Source organism: Lynx canadensis, chromosome F1 (genome assembly GCF_007474595.2).
Source record: "Lynx canadensis isolate LIC74 chromosome F1, mLynCan4.pri.v2, whole genome shotgun sequence".
NCBI classification, from domain to species: Eukaryota; Metazoa; Chordata; class Mammalia; order Carnivora; family Felidae; genus Lynx; species Lynx canadensis.
Window position 1 is genome coordinate 22,336,849 of NC_044319.2, and position 18,359 is coordinate 22,355,207.

Sequence of the window (18,359 nt, forward strand, 5' to 3'; positions counted from 1 at the left end):
CATAAAAAAAAATACCTACTACTGGATCTTTAATACTATCTTAGTGTCCACATCCTTTTTGTAAAGAGTAATAGCAAACTTCCTGTGGGGATCCTAAAATCTTCCTGGAGGTTGGAAGGCCATTGCTCTTAGGGGTGCACAGCATGCCCAGATGTCAAGTCTAAAAAACTGCTCTCCAAAAGGTCATGTACTACCCTAGCCATGTGCTTTGAAGACCACCATAGTATCTCACTTAGCTTCTAACAAAAAAAAAAAAAAAAAAAAGAGAGAGAGAGAGAGAGAGAAACCCAGAACAAGTAATCCTCTAGAATACTATAAAAATCACCAATCAACAGACTCAGGGCGACAAGCAGACAATTATATTTGTTTTTGTTTTTATAATTTTGAGAACAGAAGGGGTCAAAGGAGCCATAAATTTGAAAACAAAAAAATTGCAATAGCGACCATCAGTGCCAAAAATAAAGTATTTTTCAGCATTCCAATATTTAAAACCCAAATCATCCTTTTAAGCTTGCTACTACACACCACACGAGAATGAGAGAAGCAACCAAAGCTGTGTCTATGTGCCTCTGGGAAATTTTCATAAATAAAAGCAGATGATGTTGACATAAACTTTCCTCCCACTAAGGGAGAATGCAATATGACCTAGCTGTTCATCAAGTATTAGAATGTTTGGACTAAAATGCATTTAGAATTTTGGAATTTACTTCTCCCTTATTTCTTTTGTTTATGTCAAAGGATAAAATCAAGACCTTTTAGCTAGTAGGTTTTTTTTTTTTTTCAAAAAAAAAGCTAAAAGAATAGCAATAATGAAAATGTAAATTGGGAAACACCAGTTTAGTCAAGTCATCTACTAAATTAGTCATCAAATTATTGGGAAGCCATTGAGAAATACGGAACTTTGAGATGGTAATGGAATAGGGATTATTTAGTTTTAATATTAGGTAAGATTAGAATTTTTACAGAGGGAAATATACAAACTTTCCTGACAACCCATGCTAGGATTTAACAATCATTACCACTGCAGAGGGTTCTCTTTATGCTGTAATTTAAATTCAATTCTGGTTTCTGTGGATGTAAAGGCTAACAACAGAGAAATCATTATCCCTGGCATAAGATCCTTTCAAATAGTTGATGGGAATTAGTGGTTCTCAAAAATGTTTCCTTCAAACCCCTTTTACACTCTTATAAATTATTGGGGACTTTAATGAGGTTTTTTTTGTATAGATTATATTTATTTGTATTTAGTACTTTAGAAATTGAAAAAATTTAAATGTATGTATTTATTCTATAATAAACTCATGACATTTTAACATAGTGAACATATTTTATGAGAAATTAATTATTTTTCAAAAAATAAGATAAATTTAGTGAGAAGAGTGGTGTTTCACATTTTGCAAATTTCTAGAATGTCTAGCTTAATAGAAGACAGCTGAGTGCTCATATTTGCTTCTGCATTCATTCTGTTGGATATCACACTTCATGTACCCTCCAAAAACTCCACTATACACTTGTGAGACAATGAGTATGAAAAAGAAAAACAATATGTTAGTATAATTAGGAAAGTAATTTTAGTCTCGAGGATTCCCTGAAAAAAATGACAGGGAACCCCCAACTACTCTTAAGAACCACCAATCTAAATTGAAAAACCTACTTTCTTTAATGTTTCACCAGAAATATCCTCTATAAAACATTTTGATAGTGTCTCTATTCTTTTTTGAACCCACTATATGTTGCTTATTTCTAAAATGAAAAATCCAAAATTTTTATGGGTATTTGTACTTATGCAATTTCTTTTCTCTGATGGCCTGAATAGAATATAATTTATTAATTTATTAATGAATGGTAGGTGCCAGGGGTTTGGGGACAAAGGAAATGAGATATTCTTCAACAGGTATGAAGTTTCAATTATCCAAGAGGAGTAAGTTCTAGAGATCTACTGTGCAACAAAGTGCCCATAGTTAACCATGCTGTATCGCACACTTCAAAATTTGTTAAGAGGACAGATTCCATGTGTTCTTACAATCAATTAATCACTACCTATATTCAATCAGAATTGCTAGAAAAAGGGGTATGAAGAAAAAGTTATTCTTCTGGTTAAGGTAAGGACTCTTCTTCACCCCTTGGTTTCCATAAGGTAGGATTTCCCTAACCTCCCATTGTCTCATCCCTAGCAGAGGTGGAAAAGGAGAGCCCAGCTGCCTCTTCCCCCTTTCTTTCTGGAACCAGTCTGCATCAGAGTTTATCCTCTAATTTTGTTCTTGATGATCCAGACTCTGCATATGCAATAAATGCTTGCCTGGTACATATAGGACAGTAGGTTGGCCTATTTCTGGGGTTTATGCCTACTGTGCATACTGTTGATGAACACTGGAGGATGTCTTCTAATTTGGTCTGTCAGTGTTTAATGTCCACATTCTATCTCTGTTGTTTCATAACTGAGAGAAATGGAATATATTTAACTGGGCCCATTGAACTCCAACATCTTTGGTTTAGAAAATTAAAAGGCAACCAATTCTAGAATCTTCCATGTGGTCACTGCATGGCTCCCTAACTCCTCCTTACCTTCCAAGCCATTTATGGGACCCAGGTTAACATGAAGACTAAGTTTACTCAGAAAAGTAGCCTCAATTTGGGAAAATAAAAGACTTTCTGTGTGACTCTGCTATCTACAGGCAGAGAAGTCGGCAGGTCACATTGACTTTTAAAAAAGAGAACTACTGCTTCTATAACACATTTTTTTCTGGATTTATTTAATTATGATGTGACTTTGACACTGATTATCTATTTCATTTGTAATCCAAAGACTTAAGATTTTTAAGTAACTAAAATTATAGCTTATGGTAACTGAAATAAACCTAATTTAGAAGCAAATTCAGAAACACTTTCTTATCAGAGAAAACATGAAGACAAAAAATCATTTAACATAGAAAACCATGAAAATAGCATTACCTCCTAGTTTTTGTTTTTGATTTGTATTATTTAAATGTGTTTGTTTTCTACATAAAGCCTTTCTTTTTCACCTCATGTTCCCCAAGAGTTTGAACCCGAGGTGAATTCATAATTTTGTGATTATGACATCAACCCGTTGCTATGGGAATGTCTGTGATTTAACAAACAGAATCACAACAATAGTTCTTTGTACTGTTTAGCATTTTTCATCTGAAGATTAAAAAGTATTTTGCAAACAGCATCTCAATAATCCTAGCAACCTCCCTGTTAGAGTGCTTGCGGGAATTTTTCTTTCTCATATATTGGAAGAATTGAGACAGAAACAGAAGCAGGACGTTTTACACAGATATCTACTGTCAGCATCTGAGCCTGGACCAGGACCCAAGAGTATTCTTACTAAGACACATTACTGTTATTTTATTATAGAATCACAAAGGTGTAATCTTTATGTTACGAATGTAGGGAGAAAATTTCCATGCTTGATATAAACATCTACTATGCATGATGATGCCCATCACACTGTCTTTCAACTACCTGTAAGCTTTAATGTTATGTCTTTTTTTGAGCACTTTATAGACCGTGTCCTTGGGAATCTAGAAAACTTTCTAATAGTGACAGCTATTATCTCTAAGTGAATTGAAATCAGGAAAGCCATTTTAAACGTTAACAGAGTATTCTTGGACAATTTTCTACAGGAAACAATCCTAAACTAACAAAGAGAATGTTCAGCTGGATTAGCAAAGGCGAACTTTTCCTGCTTTGATTTTCACGGTCCTATAATCCACACCAGATGTCAAATCTTGAAATTTAGAGTTCAGAATTTTGAACTATTGTCTCTAGTGAGATCATAAACACATTTTATGGGGCTGCTAAGTCACACACCAAAACAAAATTTTAACAAATCATTTTTTTAAAAGAGAAAACAAAACCAAGTGAACCAGACATGAACATATTTAAGAAATGTACCTTTGAACCACTTAACTCGAGGTGGAGGAATACCAGAAGTTTTACATTCCATAACTGTTGTATCCCCAAGAGCAACCAAGAGCTCGCTCTGAACTACGATCAACTTCGGGGCTTCTGAAAAAAACAAACATGCAAATCGTCAACATCTGGCCCAGTGCCACGTGGACCTTGTTCATGATTACACTAAATGAACCAATTTAGCAAAATCTACCAGTATTTATGAGCTTGTGGTTATTTCAATGTTTATAAACAGAATGAAACTCTTATAATGCAAGTGTTCATAGATAGATGTGTGTGATGAAAAGATTATTTAATAAGGCCAAAAATATATATTAGGCAAAAATAATTCTGATAAAAGAGTACAAAAAATTAGGAAATTAACTGAAAGGTCTTTATGAAAAAAAAGAGATATATAAGGAAAGACAAATCTTAGAAATCTGAACACATCTTATAGAAATAGTAAGTAATACTGAAGGAACAGAGAGAAGAGTAATAGTAATAAAAATATCAAAAGAGCTATGATAAGGCTGACTTGGCTAAATTATGAGGATAATATAATTGTAGATGAATTTGTTGTAATATTTTCTATGTGATTTTAAGGATATTCATGTTTCACTACAGAGAGAGGGTTGTAGTCTAAGGCTAAAAGTTCCATCTATAAAAAGTAGAGCCTCCATTCTCTTTTTGCCTTTGATGCTAAATACATACATTCTCTAAGTTTCTTTGCCTAATTCTTTAGAGTTCACTCATACATTTTTCTCTTAGCTGGGCATGTTAGGACTTTCTAATTTCAACCGAAGTAGTTTAAAAGAAATTGAATTAACTTCTCAAAGATCATGTTATCCCTCTCCTAGAAAGAAAGCTTTCAGTGAATTCATTCCACAATTCTCTAGTTTGGCTTTCAAAAATCATACACTGGTACAGAGCTTTCTCTTGTAACTTACCTTCCATAACACTTTCTTACTCATCACAAGGTACAGAGCAAAATGGTAGCCCAAAGCACCCCCTACCCTCTCCTATCTTCCTGTTTTTGCAAAGCTGTTTCCTCTGCCTGAAATGCCCTTCGCCACAACTCTTCTAATCCCACTTGTTCCTCCAGACTGAGCTTAAGTCCTGCCTCCTTTGAGAAATCTTTACAAATTCCCAGTCAGAATTAATCTTCCTCTCCACCAGTCCTCTGCTATAGTACTAGTCTGTCTGCTTTCCTCTATATCTCTATGTATAGCCACTCCCATTATGCAGGCTCTCAAAAAGTTAGGACTTCATAACATACATCTTTTATTTCACATTCCACAATTTTAGATACTCTGGGCAATTAATAAGGTGAATAAGTGGGTCAACTATTTTAGCTTCTTTGTGAATGAAATGAAATTTGTGTCTATGATTCAGAATCTATTTCAACCCGCTTTCTACAGTCCCACTGTCTATTTCTTCTCTAATCTTCCAAACTTACCATGTGCCTTCCTCATTTCTATCAATGAAGACCACTTCTTTCTATGCTTTCAGCTTTGATATTTACAACACTTTTGCTACCTCCCTCATCTATACACACCAAATTACAATTCTTAATTTTTATTGTAGCTTTCTTACTCTCCACTGCCAGTTTCACTACCTTACCATAAATGGCAGGGTAGACTGCTAGCCATTAATTATTCAAAATTACAAACTAACACTGAACATGTCATGTCCTTGTCCTTTATTTGTTTAAGAAAGACCAAATTAAAAGAAATACTCTATTCTGTTATATATTATTAGAGGATATGATTATATTAAAATATATTAGATTATATATTATATGTTATTATACATTTTATTATGGAATATTTATTATAATTATCACAAAATGCATCCTCAATAAATGCTTGAGTTTGGAGGGGAAAAACTGAAGATGCAAAGTGAAATAACAGCTAGACAGGATAAATGACAGAAATGTTATAAATATGTCATTACTATAGAAATACTATAAAGCTTTAAATATAAGTTAAAAATATAAAATGGAAGTTGAGGTAAACTAGAAAGGATATAGAATTTATTAATATGTAAGCAAAATATTGCAAAGAACAGAAAAGCCATGGAAAGACAGACTTTGTAGACAATCTGGGACTCTACCACAAGACGTAAGCCTCCTAGATTTCTACTGAATAATGAAGCTATCCACTCGCGGAACTTTTAACTTAATGTTACAATATTTGCTTTAATTAATGCGTGAAATAAACAATCAATTATAAGACTGGTTATAACTGATTCCTAATATTAATTTTCAGAAAAGTACTTTTACATTGCTTGATATGATATGCATCCTATTTTAATTGCTTTTTAAACTGATTATACTTGCCAATATATCTAAGGGTAGAAGTCTGTTTGTCTGTTCCAGCTGCATTACTTGCCAGGCAACCATAAATCCCTGCATCTTTGGGAACTGCATTTTTGATAAATAAGGTACCTTCTGAGGTCATCCTATACCTATGGACAAAAGAAAATAAAATTGAAAATACCCTAGTAACAGTATGAAGAAACTATAGTACCTCCTTACAAATATTTTAGACTTATATTTTTGATGCTGTTTGCAAAAACTATTAATGTCATCATTTTATAAGAAATATAGTAGATGTAGTAGTAATAATAATAACAATAATCATAACAGATGCCAGTATTCAGTACTTGCTATGTGCCAGAAAGTGCTCCAGAAGTTTTACGTTTATTAATGTTTTAAATCTTCACAATTACCCAGTGAGTTAGATACGATTATTATCTCTGTTTTACAGATGAGTAAAGGGAATATATAACTCACCCAAAGGCAGTTAGTAAATGGAAGAAGTGGAATTTGCAAACAGGCAATCACACTCTGTAAACTGCTATGCTAAATGATTCCTCACAATGAAAACCTGAGAGATACAATGCCTCCTGTCACACAGCAAGTCAGTGATGAGTCTAGAAATAGAATCTGGCTCATACTTAAGCCCTCCTCCTCAGACAAAAGCCAGAGTAATGGAAGCTCAATAGCTGGAAGCTTCCTTGTTTCTGTTCCCCATGGTCATTGCATTCTGAGCGTGAGAAGATTCAATGTCTTTAAAAGGCATCCAGCAGATAAAATATATCTCAATGCAGTATGGCAAAAGTGACTAGGAATTACAAAGAATGTCTGCACACATTTTAATTAGAGCTACTGTTCCATCCGTGACATCTCCTTCTCTCCTATTAAATCCCATGATCACTATCTTTAATAGATCAGTGGAAACTACATATTGCCCCCTAGAACATTTATTTTCCCCATTTCAATTATTCAAGGTAAGCCAAGGGTTATGGTGTCATGTTTCCAATGCAAAGTATTGTGAAGCTCTTAGTCCTGGCCATTAAATTCAAGACTGCAGAACATCCAACTCTGTCAAGTCATCATTTATTATTTTATGGACATTTCCTGGCCTATTTAGAAAATCGAATGCTGTGGATTTTGGTCAAAGCTCCCTCAACCATAGGGACTTAGTCACATTAGTTTTGTCCGGCTTTTGATTCATTCTAATTAATATTTCACTCAGTAAAAACAAAGAATGTGATACAAACCCAGTACCTGTGTGAACCCATGATAAACATATCATTAATGGTCCAGGTGATCTTTGGTTTGGGAAAACCTGTTGCAGAACACATGATGGAGACCTCAGATCCTCCTGTGAATGATTGATTCTTGGGCATCACAGTGACTTTGGGTGGTTCTGCAAATAGAAAGAAACATATATGGCGAAATGGCAACTTATCCTGATGTTAAGAGCTTCCTATCTTAGCAGATTTGTAGGCTTCTTACCACACCTTTATTTTTATTTGCACTTTCAAGAATTCGTTTATACAAGTAACAACCAAGTTGCAGCAGGGATTTGGGAGATCTTCCCCAAAGTTGACAGGAGTTGCAGACTCTGCACCCTGGCTCTCTGTGGCCCAGGTTGCATGAGACTGGGGTTCCTGGTCCCTGCAGAGCCCCTCTTCTCCCTGAAAGCCTGATGCTGTGGCTGGGACCCTGGAGCCTGCCACTACTCTGCAGTTCCAGGGCAGAGGGCCTTACTTCTGGCCATTTGTCCTGAGACCTTGCACCTCAGCCCAACCGTGTCAGGCCTACTGCTACTTCCAGATCCCACAGCATGAGAGTAGATGAGGCCTTGCCCTCAGAACTTGGGAAAGGTCCTGCTAACTCTCCTCTGGGGGACTTTAGGGACCTGGATTGGAGACCAGTGACAGGAAGGGCCTGAATGAAAGCCATGGGAGCTGCAGGAGCAAGATACAGTGATATTTGGCAGCTGGAGCAGGCCAGAGGAATTGGGAAGGGTCCCTCTGTCCACTCTCTCGGCAGGTCCTGCCCCCCAGTCCTACTCTGCTCCATGGCCTTGCTTACTGGGCTGGCCTTGCAGTAACTCCATTCTCCTGGAGTGTCTTGAACATGTGGAAGAAGGTGGTCCTCGTGGCCTAGGGGCAGATGTGGTCCATTCTCTTGAGGTGTCTTAGGTAAAAGAAAGTAGTCCTCATTGCCTGGGGACATCAGTCATGGTGAGGTCACTGGTGGGGATGGCATCTAATATCTCCACCTTGAATGTCCCTGAGATAAAGAGCTTCCTTTTAGGGTGCCTGGGTGGCTCAATCGGTTAAGCGTCTGACTTCAGCTCAGGTCATGATCTCACGGTTTGTGAGTTTGAGCCCCGTGTCAGGCTCTATGCTATCAGCTCAGAGCCTGGAGCCTGCTTCGGATTCTGTGTCTCCTTCTCTCTCTGCCCCTCCCCAACTTGTGCTCTGTCTTTCCGTCTCTCAAAAATAAATAAATGTAAAAAAAAAATTAAGAGCTTCCTTTTGGGGTCACAGAAGGAGGAGAAGGTGGAGTATACCACAGAAATGATGGGCACCTAGACCTGAATTGCCAGGTAAAAGGCATCTTTCTTGAAAGATTGTCCTTCTGCATGTCCTCAGGGTGGATCCACATTCTGAGGTACTCTATGACCATGGGCTGGCCTATGTCAGACATCAGAGTCAGGGTTTGTCCTGGAGCACTGCCAGTTGATGAAGATGTCCCCAAAACACATGATCAGGCCTATGGGCCCCATGAAGAGAATGCCTGCTTGGTGATCTACATGCAACACTTGTGGAGAGCCTCCAAGAGGCCTATCATGTTCAGGACACTCTGGTGGTTAAAAAATGATGACTCAGAGTTGGCCCACTTCCACCTTCTAGTGGCCCTCTGTCTCAAAGTGAAGGGTTCTATATGTACTTGAAGAGCTGGATAAAGCAACTGATGATATTCATGTTCTCCACCATCTGACTGCTATGGTGTAATAAGCAGATGACCCTGGCCATACTGGAGACCGCGAGGCAGAGCACACAGTACAAGGGGATCTTGGTTTAGAACTTGGCCATGTGGCTCAGCTGTATGAGCAGCAGCAGCAGCAGGAGAATGGTGGTCAGCCATGGCAAGAGCTCCATGACCAGGGCATCACTGGGACCGCTCACCTGCAGGAGTGCCCTGTGGACCCAACTGTGCTGGCCTTGAGCCCCCTCCTTGGACTCCAAACCAGAAAGAGCTCTTTATATGACCCCCATCAGGGGTCTAGCCCAATCTGTACAGGGAAGGGACCAAAGGAATTTTAAAGCAGAGGAAGTAAATACTCTTTGAGAGTAAAATGAATTTGGTTCCAATGTCATGTTTCTGTACTCCAGTGTTTACCAGGTGGCCCCTTCCTACTTTGCTCCCACCAGCTGACCACTGGCTTCTGTCTGCTAAGTTGGAACTTCAGTATAAACCTATTCTCAGGAAAGGTCTCTACATAGGGCCTTTTGCCTCTTTCCATTTAGTGAACACAGGTTTGGAGCCACCACTTGTCCTGGCTGCTGCTCTTTATTTATTAGATTGTAATTTGTTGAGGTGAAGACCATCTCTTTCATATTATTCCATATTACATTGCTTTCTACAGTATTTAATATCCCTTTCATGCTATATAGTGACTTGTAAATAACAGGCACTTAAAACTGTTGAGGGAATACAGTCCCTTCCTAAATTGTAACTTGGCTCTGAGAATTTTTATGCCTGCCACTGTTCAAGGTCCTGCTATATTGATCATTTATCTCATGCCCATGGATTCACAGGACACAACAGGAAATAGCAATTATTCAAAGTTTCCATTGCATACATTCCACTTCTACGGCAGAAAACAGACTTTTGAAAGTAAAGTAATGAATCAGGAAGTTATTGTCAAAAAGGATACAAAAATTCCCTGGGGTAACTGGAATGTTGATATATCTGGCCTAATCAATTCCACATTTTACATCTATATTACTACAGAATGCGAATTAATCTTCAAAGAAAGTACCATCAAAGAAATAATAATTTTCTTAGTGTAAATATTTCCCACTCAGTAAGATAAATGAAAATAAATTCACTTCCACAGTGTTTGAAATAGAAGTTATAGGTATTAACAAAAATAAATAAATTTAATAACATGTGGTTTTTGCACAATTATTATGTTCCAGGCTCTGTGCTAACCTGTAGGGAGACAATGATGAGCCAAACAGACATGGTGCCAACTTTCCAGTTAACTGCATTTTTAATATAAATGAGATAGAGAAATTCAATTAGTTAGATCTTTATATATTTATGATATATCTTTACTATAAGTTAGCCTGCAAATTGTGGCTTAATTTCACTAAGAAAAATTAGTCTGAGAAATCCTGATACATTTGAAGGAGATACAAGTGGTAACACTAGACCAGTAGGCTACACAACTGGATAAAACTAATTAGTGCCTAATTGCAAGCAGCTTACAATCACCCTCCTTTTTTTCCTGTTTACATTGTGTTCTTCAAATTATGATTGTCTTTGAAGTTAATGTTTAAAGGGTTTTTCCTGCCTGTGGAATTGGTTGATAGTCTTATTATTCCATGGATTCTTCTTGGTGAACATATGGCTACAGAAATACAGGAGGTCAAGGGCAGACTGCCCATGGCCAGTAAGTTCAAGTTGTGATTCCATCTGGAATCCATCAATTCTGAAATGCCAGAGGACTACACATGCTGTGGGAGTGTTTCAGATAATCTTTAGGGGATGAGGGGGAAAAGGAACACTTCTTTCTCTTTGGAATTTATTGAATACCCACATTTATTCAGTCCCACTTTCTGAAAATAAAATGTTTCTTATGCTTAGCTCATGTTGACCTAGGATTGCTGCAAAGATTCAGCAGCTCTTGGGATTTATGTCTAAACATGGTGCCTCCCGATAAAGTCTAACAGAATTGGCCTGGCATCTCTCCCAGCAAGAATTCAGGTATCAAAGTGAAAATAAATGTCAGTTACTCAAACCAGGATGCAGAGGGCTAAGAGGTCATTTCTCAAATAAAGCCTGGACATAGGGTGCTGCTCAGGGTCATGAAATCAGTCTGTGTGCATACATACAGATGGGATGACATCATCTCACAGAAGGTGAGAAATTTGCCATTGTCCTGGAAAGAATATTTCTGCTGACAATAAGAAAATCAGAAAGGAAATGAACAAACATGGAAGCAAAATTAGATTCCTGCCAAATAACAGTTGGATAAAGATGGTCAGAATGATTCAGCCTTCACTTGATTAGGTTAAATAAGGCTGTAATAGACCTCACTATAATTATTTCAACTGTTAGAATTTTTAATTTTCTAGAAAAACAGCTCCTCTTGTTTTAATAAAGTGGTTTTAATGGAGCAGAACAAGCTTAAAAGCCTTAGTTCAACTCTATCAAAGTCTAGAGTCAAATTTTAGGCTTTGGGGGGAAGTAATCCATTCTTAGTTGGTTTTCAATCCTACTTCACCACCACAATAATCATCATTATCATCACCATTATCACCATCATCATCACCACCACCACCATCAACCACCAACATCATCACCATAAATAACAACTTGCTTTTCATTAGCCAAAACAATGGAAACATGGCGCTCTATTAGTATTAAGGCATTAATCCATTCTTTATATTTTAGTCATAAAAAAAGCAAAATAGGTGAGTTTTTTACAATTTCTCACCAATGATTTAAAGAGATACACATAGATTATGATACTAAAAATAAAAAAATAAATACTGTTTTAAGACTTAGGTGTCTAGGGGCGCCTGGGTGGCGCAGTCGGTTAAGCGTCTGACTTCAGCCAGGTCACGATCTCGCGGTCCGGGAGTTCGAGCCCCGCGTCGGGCTCTGGGCTGATGGCTCAGAGCCTGGAGCCTGTTTCCGATTCTGTGTCTCCCTCTCTCTCTGCCCCTCCCCCGTTCATGCTCTGTCTCTCTCTGTCCCAAAAATAAATAAACGTTGAAAAAAAAAATTAAAAAAAAAAAAAAGACTTAGGTGTCTTAGCACACTCTAAATGGCAAGGCTAGCAAAACGAATTGAAAATAGCTATTGTTCTGCCTGCAAAGGCTGTGGAAGATAAAATCTTGCCTAACTCTTGCAAATCTCCAATGTCAACCTCACACTCTCAAGACATATTTCCTGTTGGTGGTCAGCTGGATCTGACTTGTTGCTGTTTTGCCTCTGATACGACATTCTCAAAGAAAAGATCTAAAAGACTTTCTCTTCAAGGTCATTTAATTATCACCAATAAATTAATCAGATGATGGAAATGCTCTGAATTATCTAAGCAACAATTCAAAATATTTTCACCACTGGCATGTGTAGATTACCTGGGCAAATTTCTTTGTGTTTCATCCTTTCACACAACAAACATTTATTGAGTACCCCTAATTTAGACACTTTATAACCACAAAGAACCCACAGAATACTGGATACAAATCCAAATTATGTACAATGAGGTACTAAACTCCTTCTGGTAGTCAGCTCTTCAAATAGGAAGGTTGGCAAAATTATTGAGTGCCTGTTACATGGTAGGTATCTAACTCTAGGCCTATCATTTATTTTCCACAATAACTCTATGAAGTGTCACAGCCATTCTACAGATAAAGCACCTAACAAGCCTCAACATGGTTAAGTAATCCATGTGTCTGGTCTATGCCTCAGTGGGGATAATAAGGCACAGTGTTATTGCAGATTAGTTAAATTAACATACATAAAACACTTAAAGCAATTGCTGGTGCACAGTAGGCACTATGTAATTTTAGCTATTATCAACATTCCATTATACAGTAAAGTATGACAGAGAGTGATCAAATAAGCGACATAGCATTTAAAATAGGTGTGTCTATATATATTATCTAGGCATTTACAAATGAAACTTGATCACAATTCTCATACTTGCATGTTCTATTTAGATCACACATCCCACTAATAAATGATATGAAATATACCTTATTTGATTCTTCTGAAATGTAACAAGTTCTAGATACTCAAAATTTGTTAGAAATTTCAATAAAAATAGATAAATCTAGTTTTTCCACATTTTGCTGATTAAAAAAAACCCACGCTAATACCTATGTCACCTGGCACTTGTTAAAAAGGGGATGTGATGATGTAATTAGCATATGGTTATGATAATATCAATTTCATACTGAGTGAAGTAATTCTGGTCATTAGGGTTTAACTTCATCCATCATCTTGAGAAATATTTCCTTTTTTTACGGCAACATTCTCTCTGGTGACGCGAACTAATTAGTGACAGACATCCACCCTTTCCTGACACCATAGAAAAAAATTAATACTTCTAATGTTCATACAGACATAACATGGCAAAAAAAAAAAAGGAAGCCTTGTCTGGCCCTTTGACTTCCATGTGGCAGCATGTGATTATGGAAGAAAAGTCAGCTCTCCATGGAATATACTCAACAATTTAACCAGGACTCCCTTGTTCATTGTCAGCTTTAAAAATCCTCCTCATAAAGGAGCAACTAATAAAATCAGTAGACTTATTTCTTGTCCCCAGAGAAACAGGATGATAGTGTGTTTTAAACAAAACTTTAAATTCATACCGTGTAATACATACCACACCATTTATTCTAACTTTCACTCCTCAGCCTGGTCAGTACAAGCATTTGGAAATATAGCAGCCACGTCACCTTAAAATTGATAAACTGCTTTAGCCTCTTTCAAAAAATTTTGCCAAACTTACTCACATGATATAATTTTTAATTATGGTAAACTAAACAATACTTAAAAAAAATCTTTATAAATTTTTCATAAGATAACTATCAGACTTTGTTACAAAATAGGTTTTAAATGTAAGCAGTGATTTGCTGGCATGTGCTGCGAGGGGAAAAGAAAGTACTTATGTAATGAAATCGAACATTGTTGATGTGACCCAGATAAGCCATTGAAATTCACATGGAAACATGAAAGATAAAGTTAGTGACCCAAATCTTCCTATAGTCTGTTACTATTACTTTGAGGTCCATTCAGCAATTAAGGAACACACACCTATTGGGTCCAATTGTGTTTTTCTCTTTGTGCAGGGAGCTGTGGTTAAAAGGCGGGGGGGGGGGGGCAGTAAAAAAGTACCTCAGTACATATAATATGATTGGGGAAAAATGATGGTAATTAAGTACAAAATTGTGTGTCACAAAAAGAAAGAAAGAAAGAGAAAGAAAGCAAAAAGTTCTACAGAAGCCTGACTATTCAGAAAGATGGTTTAGTTGATGGCCATACCACCTGAATCTCCTCGGATCTTAGAAGCTAAGCAGGGTCATGCCTGGTTAGTACTTGGATGGGAGAAAGAAGGTGGTTTATGAGAGGAAGTTCACATCAAAGGTAGGATTTAGATAGGAAACATTAAAGTCAAAATAGCTCTTTGAGCTAGGTCATAGAATCTGAGTGAGAACCATGTAATCTGGAGTAGTCGGGATGCTTCTGTGACTCAAGCAATGGGCGTGGAATTGGGCAAATCATGGAAAGATAGAAGTAACAGAGCAGAGGTAGAGCCAAAGCAGCAGAAAACAGGAATCCACTGACAGTATAATGGACATGGAGCCTGGTAGAGGAAACATTCACTGGCCACCAGAAAATCAGTTCTGGAGACTGAAGATGAAGACAGGTGTAGTACCTAGCCACCCTTTGGAGAGATTCGATACCAAGAAAATTCAAAACTCATACAGACACTACAAACTGTCTGCCTGATACTGCTCTAAGAGATAACATTTAGCAGCATGAGTAATATTTCATGGCAGAAAATAATCTGATAGTTTCTCTACTTTGAATTCATAATTAGAGGTGAAGTTTTAAGAACAAGTTCAAATATTTAGTTACCCATGTTAAAGAAATAGGCATAAAGGAAAAGACATAAGAATATCTGATTCATTTAAAGTGAATAGTATCCATATATTGAAAGGAAACATTTTTATTTCTTTTTTTTTCTCCATACATTGTTTTAGGAGGATAAAGTTTGAAGATAAAATGTTAAAAGTATTATGGAAGATGGGATGCCTGGGGGAGCTCAGTCATTTAAGCACCCCACTTAGGGTCAGGCCATGATCTAGCTGCTAATGGGTTTGAGCCCCGCCATCGGGCTCTGTGCTGACAGTTCAGAGCCTGGAGCCTGCTTCAGATTCTGTCTCCCTCTCTCTCTCTGCCCCTCCCCCTCTCGCTCTCGCTCGCTTGCTCTCTCTCTCTCTCTCTCTCTCTCTCTGTCTGTCTCTCTCAAAAATAAATAAACATAAAAAAATTAAAAGTATTATGGAAGAGTCAGTGTGTGGAGGGCTAACGATTGTCAATTTTATTCTGAGGTAATTAGGAAACCACAAAAAGGTTCTGAATGCATGGGCATTTAAGGGAGGGGCGCCTGACAGGCTCAGTCTGTTGAGCATCCCACCTTACTCAGTTCATGATCTCACAGTTCGTGGGTTCAAGCACCACAGTTCATGGGTTCAAGAACCCTTGAACCCAGTTCGTGGGTTCAAGGTTCTGTGCTAACAGCTGGAAGCCTGGAGCCTGCTTTGAATTCTGTGTTTCCCTCTCTCTCTCTGCCCCTCCCCTGTTAGTGCTCTGTCTCTTTCCCTCTCAAAAATAAATAAACATTAAAAAAAAGTTTAAAGCAATCTTGGGGAAAATTCACCTGATTACACTATGAATTAAAGTGAGGGAACAAAATTTGAAGGAAGTCCAAGAAAAGAGGATTTTAGTAGGGGCGCCTGGGTGGCTCAGTCGGTTAAGCGGCCGACTTCGGCCCAGGTCATGATCTCGCGGTCCGTGAGTTCGAGCCCCGCGTCGGGTTCTGTGCTGACAGCTCAGAGCCTGGAGCCTGTTTCAGATTCTGTGTCTCCCTCTCTCTGACCCTCCCACGTTCATGCTTTGTCTCTCTCTGTCTCAAAAATAAATAAACGTTAAAAAAAAATGAAAAAAAAAAAGAATTTTAGTAGTTTAGGTTTGTGACATGCAAAGGGGATGACATGAAAAATTACCAGGGAAATAAGGAAGGGAGTGATTTGAGAGACACTGACAAACTGAACTAACTATGCGTAGGGAAAGTGGGAAGCACCTGGGCCTAAACATATCATTATACCTGGGATAATTCCATCTGAACTCTAAATTTCACATTAGCTCATTCACACTGATCCCTATTAGCATTGCCAAGCATCCACTGATTCCAGCATTGGCCCACAGAAAATATGTCCCAATACATCCATAAATAAAAAGAGAATTGGAAATTCAATTTTAAAAATTGATACTGTGTTTGTGTGGTCTGAGGAAGGAGCACACAAAGTGAAAGCGAGAAAGGGGAGGGCATGATTCCTTGAAATAGATCCCAAGTGCCCGGACTCCTGGTCTAGTGCTTTCATTACCCCAGGAAGCAGTGAGATTCACAGAATCAGGCAAGAAAGGATTTTTATCTCAGCAACTTTCAGTTTAAGAAGCAGGGTTATAAAGTTCTAGAAGCTTTCCTTAGCCTCCTCCAAAAGGATATGTGTCCAAAAGTCACCTAGTGGAGCAACCAATTGTAAATTGTTGTTTAAAAAGGCATTGAATTACATTTTGGTAAAAAAAAAAAAAATGTATTTTCAGGGCTGTCAATTAATCCCTGTGATGGAAGATTTCCAAGCTTCTAAGTGTTCCTAGTGATAATTTCATGTAATGAGGAATTAAGACTGATGAGAAGATACTCCATTAAGTAGTTTTCAGTATTAAGTTTCTGTTTTTTACTTGAGTTCTCACAATAAAATCTAAATAAATATCCTTATTTTGGAGATAGTTAAAAACCTACATTCAGCCTAACCACTTAATTGATTCGTATATTTGAAAACATAATAGAACAGATTTACAACTGCTCCCCAAATACTTTTATTCATTGTGGATGATACGTTGAATGATCTAACATCAAGCAATGCTAGATGAGAAATTGGAAAATAATTAGTATTTAATTACTGAACGTAATTTCTATTGAATTGTACAGACTGTAAAATGTATTTTACAGAGTCTCTGACTCTTCTAAATATCTGTGTTTCCTGTTGAAAAAGCTAACTTCAAAAAGTTACATAATGACTGTCATTGAGCCTGCTGAGAATTGTAATTAGTAGTTATGTCCTATCCCAACAGATGTGTACCTAGTGATTTAGCTCAATCAGTGTATTTAAAACATACTGACATTGTTTGAAAATGCATTACTTCCGCTTCTGATTAGGGAGGTAACTCCAGCTAGTTCTAGTGGTAACCAACTTTTAAGTATGAAGCTTGCACAATGAGTAACAGAATTTCACTAACAGTGATTTACAACAGACAGATGTGCTTGTTCATTTAAATTTTCCTTAATTTTCAAATGAGTAGAAATGTTAATGGAATACATTTTCACATCTTTTAAGTTTTTCCATGCCTACTAGAAAGTTCCCATAAAAATGGCCAGGGATTCCTTCCAAAGAGCGAGAGCACAGGATGAAAACTAAAAGCCAACGAATCAGCCAAACAAAAACAGAAATCAACTGCCTGAACAAAGAGGCAAAGGCCACTGAAATCCCAAAGATAATGGAATCAAGTGCGTATTTCCAAATGATATCTCATCAATGTAAATATGAAGACCTGGCTATAACTTTTCCAAAATGGCAGAATTATTCCTGAATGGCAATAATTCCAATGAATTATGAGAGTCCTTAATATACACAGCAGCTGCAATAAATTTCCTAAGACTTCTGCTCTTGCTATTTCTGCTTTTCTTTTTTCTCTGGAAAATACTACAGTTGTGCTATCCAATTCGGTAGCCACTAGCCAAATGTCTATTTAAATTCACATTTAAATTATCTAAAACTAGATCAAATTTCAGAACAAGTTCCTTAAGGAGCATTAGCCATATTTCAAGTGCTCAAGTGCCACATACAGTTAGTAGCTACCACACAGAGCATCACAGATATACGTCTATCATTGTAGAAAGTTCTATTAGACAGTGCTGGACCAGAGAGAAGGTCTGTTAAATCTGAGAGGTCATTTATTCATTGATTTACCAGTAGATGGTGCATTAGCAATAAAACACATAGGCAAGGACTAAATCTTGACAGTTATAGCTGGATTTGCAAAAAATCCC

At 37.3% G+C, this 18,359-nt stretch overlaps 1 protein-coding gene across 1 annotated transcript in view; it reads right to left on the bottom strand.

The window, feature by feature from the left end:
* HMCN1 (hemicentin 1) overlaps nucleotides 1-18,359 on the bottom strand; it is a 463,190-nt gene that overhangs the window by 240,751 nt on the left and 204,080 nt on the right. Inside the window, exons 12-14 of the mRNA XM_030302673.1 lie at nucleotides 7,487-7,628; nucleotides 6,254-6,381; nucleotides 3,919-4,032 (exon numbers count right to left, since the gene is read on the bottom strand). Coding sequence (XP_030158533.1) covers nucleotides 3,919-4,032; nucleotides 6,254-6,381; nucleotides 7,487-7,628 — 384 coding nt within the window. The remainder of the gene's footprint in view (nucleotides 1-3,918; nucleotides 4,033-6,253; nucleotides 6,382-7,486; nucleotides 7,629-18,359) is intronic.